At 36.3% G+C, this 6,164-nt stretch overlaps 1 protein-coding gene across 1 annotated transcript; it reads left to right on the top strand.

Annotated features, from left to right (window-relative positions):
• Positions 1-261: 261 nt before the first annotated feature.
• Positions 262-1,539, top strand: LOC108192508 (protein SODIUM POTASSIUM ROOT DEFECTIVE 2). The gene is made up of 3 exons (XM_017372846.2): positions 262-538; positions 1,077-1,152; positions 1,248-1,539. Exons 1-3 carry the CDS (start codon positions 320-322, stop codon positions 1,388-1,390), a joined length of 438 nt encoding a protein of 145 aa, XP_017228335.2. The 5' UTR covers positions 262-319; the 3' UTR covers positions 1,391-1,539.
• The last annotated feature ends 4,625 nt before the right edge of the window (positions 1,540-6,164 follow it).

The raw sequence follows: 6,164 nt of genomic DNA, 5'->3' as shown, positions 1-6,164 counted from the left end.
TATCTACATAAGTTGTTTTATGGCCAAAAAGCACTAGACCATTCCCTGATGTTTTAATTTTCTTGGAAGACTTTTGTGATTGGCACACACCTGACACTACAAGGTCTTGACACCTGTCAAGTAACTCTGCTGCTTAAACATGCATATATTATTATTGCTCAATGCATGCACGTGTAGGGAGGGAAATTAAGGATACACATACATATAGTGCTTCAGTCTGGTTCTAGCTTGTTGCTTGAGGGAAATGCATGAAGTCTTCAAATTTGTTGATCGTTGTAAAGTTAGCATGTTGTTTTTGTGGTGAGAGTAATTTGAAGTCATGGGGAAGCTGCGGTTTGGAAAAATGTTAGATAGGTTGTGTTTGTCTTCTTCTTATGGTACAAGCTGCTGTATATGTATCAATGGGTATGGATCAAGTTTTGATGGTGTGGATGACCTAGAGAAGGAGCCATTGGTTGGAACTGAAGGTGGTGAATTGGTCAGGCTCAAGGATTTTGTTGAGGAACCCAAGTCTTTGGCTCTTCAGTTAAAACCAAAGGTAATTTTACCTTTCATTCATTTTCTAATTGTGAACCGATTTACTTTGTTCATGTGCGTGTGTGTCATACTGTCATGTTCTGAAACGTGTGGTGGTTCGCCTTATTTCGCATCATTGCTTAATTTTCTCTCGGTGATATAAAGAATCGTATTTCAGCACTATAACTTGAAACAAAAAATTAAGCAATGATTGTTTTTATTCAAATTAACCATTGTTTTTTAATAAGTTTTAAGGCCAACTACTTAGCACTTAATTATGTAATCAGTAATAAATTTAAAATGTTAATTGAGGGGAGGGGGATTATCAATATTGTTTTCATACACACTAAAGTTGATGTGATTATTGTTTAGCCCTCTCTACATTCTAATGTGGAAAGTTATATTACCAGTTCACTGCAGCATTTTTTTTGGATAAAAAAATTGAGTATTATCAGGAAGGCTGACAAGCCACAAGTTCACAAATCACGGCTTAAGATTCAATACTAGAAACACCTTATCAATTTTTTGTTAACACATAACAAAATTTAATTGGTTTGTAGATAGTTGTGCTAAGAGTATCCATGCACTGCAACGGTTGTGCAAGAAAGGTTGAGAAACACATCTCAAAGATGGACGGTATGAACTTTTTATATAACTTCTCCTGTTTTTATCATCATATTAGTATGAATGTACACAAATATTCTCAATTGTATCTATCTCTGCTATATCAGGAGTGACATCCTACCAAATAGACCTGGAAACAAAAATGGTGGTGATAATGGGAGATATTGTACCTTTTGAAGTGGTGGAGAGCATTGCTAAAGTAAAAAATGCAGAGTTTTGGCAATCTCCTTCAGTTGATCACAAGACATAATCAACCTCATAGTTATTGTTTAAACATTCTAGTTTAAGCACCACATGAGACTAACTGCCTTCATAATCTTGCTCAATAATTATTGCAAGCAAATAATAGTTTACTACTAGATAATTACAAGCTATATTTAAAGTGTCGCATATGTACAATGTCCATGTGAATCCACTTGTATTGTCTCTATTATTGTGATTTAAAATGATATGATGAAAAATGAAATAATTGAAAGGAAGTAGCAATATATTCAAAAAAGTATGGTCTGAGACATCATTGTGTATTTTGAAAAAAAAACCACAAAGAAAATAATTTTAGTAACTACTTGTTGGATATATGAATTTGGTCACGACCATATTTGAGGCAGTCGGGACTGAATCAGAACATATATAATGAAGTTCGATTTTTTGACGAATTCTCAAAGGGGTTAGTACACGGGAATTTCATGAAAATTACACCGGGAGGTTTCTTTTGATATTTTCACATAAATGGGTCCCTATGGATATATGAATTTGGTCACGACCATATTTGAGGCAATCGGGACTGAATCGGAGCAAATATAACGAAGTTCGATTTTTTGACGAATTCTCAAAGGGGGTTAGTACACGGGAATTTCATGAAAATTTCATCGGGATGTTTCTTTTGATATTTTCACATAAATGGGTCCCTAAGGATATATGAATTTGGTCACGACCATATTTGGGGCAATCGGGACTGAATCGGAGCAGGTATAACGAAATTCGAGTTTTTGACGAATTCTCAAAAGGGTTAAGTACACGGGAATTTCTTGAAAATATCCCCGGGCAGATTCTTTTGATATTTTCACATAAATGGGTTCCTATGGATATATGAATTTGGTCACGACCATATTTGGGGCATTCGGGACTGAATCGGAGCAAATATAACGATGTTCGAGTTTTTGACGAATTCTCAAAGGGGTTAGTACACTGGAATTTCTTGAAAATTTCACCGGGAAGTTTCCTTTTATATTTTCACATAAATGGGTCCCTATAGATATATGAATTTGGTCAAGACCATATTTGGGGCAGTCAGGACTGAATCGTAGCTGATATAATGAATTTCGAGTTTTTAACGAATTCTCAAAGGGGTTAGTACACAGGAATTTCTTGAAAATATCCCCGGGCAGATTCTTTTGATATTTTCACATAAATGGGTTCCTATTGATATATGAATTTGGTCACGACCATATTTGAGGCAGTCGGGACTGAATCAGAACAGATATAATGAAGTTCGATTTTTTGACGAATTCTCAAAGGGGTTAGTACACGGGAATTTCATGAAAATTACACCGGGAAGTTTCTTTTGATATTTTCACATAAATGGGTCCCTAAGGATATGTGAATTTGGTCACGATCATATTTGGGGAAGTCGGGAATGAATCGGAGTAGATATAATGAAGTTCGACTTTTTGACGAATTCTCAAAGGGGTTAGTACACGGGAATTTCATGAAAATTTCACCGGGAAGTTTCTTTTGATATTTTCACATAAATGGGTCCCTATGGATATATGAATTTTGTCACGACCATATTTGGGGCAGTCGGGACTGAATCGGAGCAGATATAATGAAGTTCTATTTTTGACGAATTCTCAAAGGGGGTTAGTACACGGGAATTTATTGAAAATATCCCCGGGCAGATTCTTTTAATATTTTCACATAAATGGGTTCCTATGGATATATGAATTTGTTCACGACCATATTTGAGGCAGTCGGGACTGAATCAGAACAGATATAATGAAGTTCGATTTTTTGACGAATTCTCAAAAGGGTTAGTACACGGGAATTTCATGAAAATTACACCGGGAGGTTTCTTTTGATATTTTCACATAAATGGGTCCCTATGGATATATGAATTTGGTCACGACCATATTTGAGGCAATCGGGACTGAATCGGAGCAGATATAACGAAGTTCGATTTTTTGACGAATTCTCAAAGGGGTTTAGTACACGGGAATTTCATGAAAATTTAATCGGGATGTTTCTTTTGATATTTTAACATAAATGGGTCCCTAAGGATATATGAATTTGGTCACGACCATATTTGGGGCAATCGGGACTGAATCGGAGCAGGTTTAACGAAATTCGAGTTTTTGACGAATTCTCAAAGGGGTTAAGTACACGGGAATTTCTTGAAAATATCCCCGGGCATATTCTTTTGATATTTTCACATAAATGGGTTCCTATGGATATATGAATTTGGTCACGACCATATTTGGGGCATTCGGGACTGAATCGGAGCAAATATAACGAAGTTCGAGTTTTTGACGAATTCTCAAAGGGGTTAGTACACTGGAATTTCTTGAAAATTTCACCGGGAAGTTTCCTTTGATATTTTCACATAAATGGGTCCCTATAGATATATGAATTTGGTCATGACCATATTTGGGGCAGTCAGGACTGAATCGTAGCTGATATAATGAATTTCGAGTTTTTAACGAATTCTCAAAGGGGTTAGTACACAGGAATTTCTTGAAAATATCCCCGGGCAGATTCTTTTGATATTTTCACATAAATGGGTTCCTATTGATATATGAATTTGGTCACGACCATATTTGAGGTAGTCGGGACTGAATCAGAACAGATATAATGAAGTTCGATTTTTTGACGAATTCTCAAAGGGGTTAGTACACGGGAATTTCATGAAAATTACATCGGGAAGTTTCTTTTGATATTTTAACATAAATGGGTCCCTAAGGATATGTGAATTTGGTCACGATCATATTTGGGGAAGTCGGGAATGAATCGGAGTAGATATAATGAAGTTCGACTTTTTGACGAATTCTCAAAGGGGTTAGTACACGGGAATTTCATGAAAATTTCACCGGGAAGTTTCTTTTGATATTTTCACATAAATGGGTCCCTATGGATATATGAATTTTGTCACGACCATATTTGGGGCAGTCGGGACTGAATCGGAGCAGATATAATGAAGTTCTATTTTTGACGAATTCTAACTGTACACGGGAATTTCTTGAAAATATCCCCGGGCAGATTCTTTTAATATTTTCACATAAATGGGTTCCTATGGATATATGAATTTGGTCACGACCATATTTGAGGCAGTCGGGACTGAATCAGAACAGATATAATGAAGTTCGATTTTTTGACGAATTCTCAAAAGGGTTAGTACACGGGAATTTCATGAAAATTTCACCGGGAGGTTTCTTTTGATATTTTAACATAAATGGGTCCCTAAGGATATATGAATTTGGTCACGACCATATTTGGGGCAATCGGGACTGAATCGGAGCAGGTATAATGAAATTCGAGTTTTTAACGAATTCTCAAAGGGGTTAAGTACACGGGAATTTCTTGAAAATATCCCCGGGCATATTCTTTTGATATTTTCACATAAATGGGTTCCAATGGATATATAAATTTGGTCACGACCATATTTGGGGCATTCGGGACTGAATCGGAGCAAATATAACGAAGTTCGAGTTTTTGACGAATTCTCAAAGGGGTTAGTACACTGGAATTTCTTGAAAATTTCACCGGGAAGTTTCCTTCGATATTTTCACATAAATGGGTCCCTATAGATATATGAATTTGGTCATGACCATATTTGGGGCAGTCAGGACTGAATCGTAGCTGATATAATGAATTTCGAGTTTTTAACGAATTCTCAAAGGGGTTAGTACACAGGAATTTCTTGAAAATATCCCCGGGCAGATTCTTTTGATATTTTCACATAAATGGGTTCCTATTGATATATGAATTTGGTCACGACCATATTTGAGGCAGTCGGGACTGAATCAGAACAGATATAATCAAGTTCGATTTTTTGACGAATTCTCAAAGGGGTTAGTACACGGGAATTTCATGAAAATTACACCGGGAAGTTTCTTTTGATATTTTCACATAAATGGGTCCCTAAGGATATGTGAATTTGGTCACGATCATATTTGGGGAATTCGGTAATGAATCGGAGTAGATATAATGAAGTTCGACTTTTTGACGAATTCTCAAAGGGTAACGTACACGGGAATTTCATGAAAATTTCACCGGGAAGTTTCTTTTGATATTTTCACATAAATGGGTCCCTATGGATATATGAATTTTGTCACGACCATATTTGGGGCAGTCGGGACTGAATCGGAGCTGATATAATGAAGTTCTATTTTTTGACGAATTCTCAAAGGGGGTTAGTACACGGGAATTTCTTGAAAATATCCCCGGGCAGATTCTTTTAATATTTTCACATAAATGGGTTCCTATGGATATATGAATTTGGTCACGACCATATTTGAGGCAGTCGGAACTGAATCAGAACAGATATAATGAAGTTCGATTTTTTGACGAATTCTCAAAAGGGTTAGTACACGGGAATTTCATGAAAATTACACCGGGAGGTTTCTTTTGATATTTTCACATAAATGGGTCCCTATGGATATATGAATTTGGTCACGATCATATTTGAGGCAATCGGGACTGAATCGGAGCAGATATAACGAAGTTCGATTTTTTGACGAATTCTCAAAGGGGGTTAGTACACGGGAATTTCATGAAAAGTTCATCGGGATGTTTCTTTTGATATTTTCACATAAATGGGTCCCTAAGGATATATGAATTTGGTCACGACCATATTTGGGGCAATCGGGACTGAATCAGAGCAGGTATAACGAAATTCGAGTTTTTGACGAATTCTCAAAGGGGTTAAGTACACGGGAATTTCTTGAAAATATCCCCGGGCAGATTCTTTTGATATTTTCACATAAATGGGTTCCTATGGATATATGAATTTGGTCACGACCATATTTGGG

This window comes from Daucus carota, chromosome 5, assembly GCF_001625215.2.
Source record: "Daucus carota subsp. sativus chromosome 5, DH1 v3.0, whole genome shotgun sequence".
In the NCBI taxonomy this organism is placed as follows: Eukaryota; Viridiplantae; Streptophyta; class Magnoliopsida; order Apiales; family Apiaceae; genus Daucus; species Daucus carota.
Note: the sequence above shows the minus strand (reverse complement) of the source record. Positions and strands in the feature narration are given on the sequence as shown.

Excerpts from the sequence above, each read along its gene's own strand:
- LOC108192508 (XM_017372846.2), top strand. The coding sequence starts at position 320 with ATGGGGAAGCTGCGGTTTGGAAAAATGTTAGATAGGTTGTGTTTGTCT. Across the intron at positions 539-1,076 it reads CTCTTCAGTTAAAACCAAAG|ATAGTTGTGCTAAGAGTATC; the intron begins GTAATTTTACCT and ends ATTGGTTTGTAG. Across the intron at positions 1,153-1,247 it reads ACACATCTCAAAGATGGACG|GAGTGACATCCTACCAAATA; the intron begins GTATGAACTTTT and ends CTGCTATATCAG.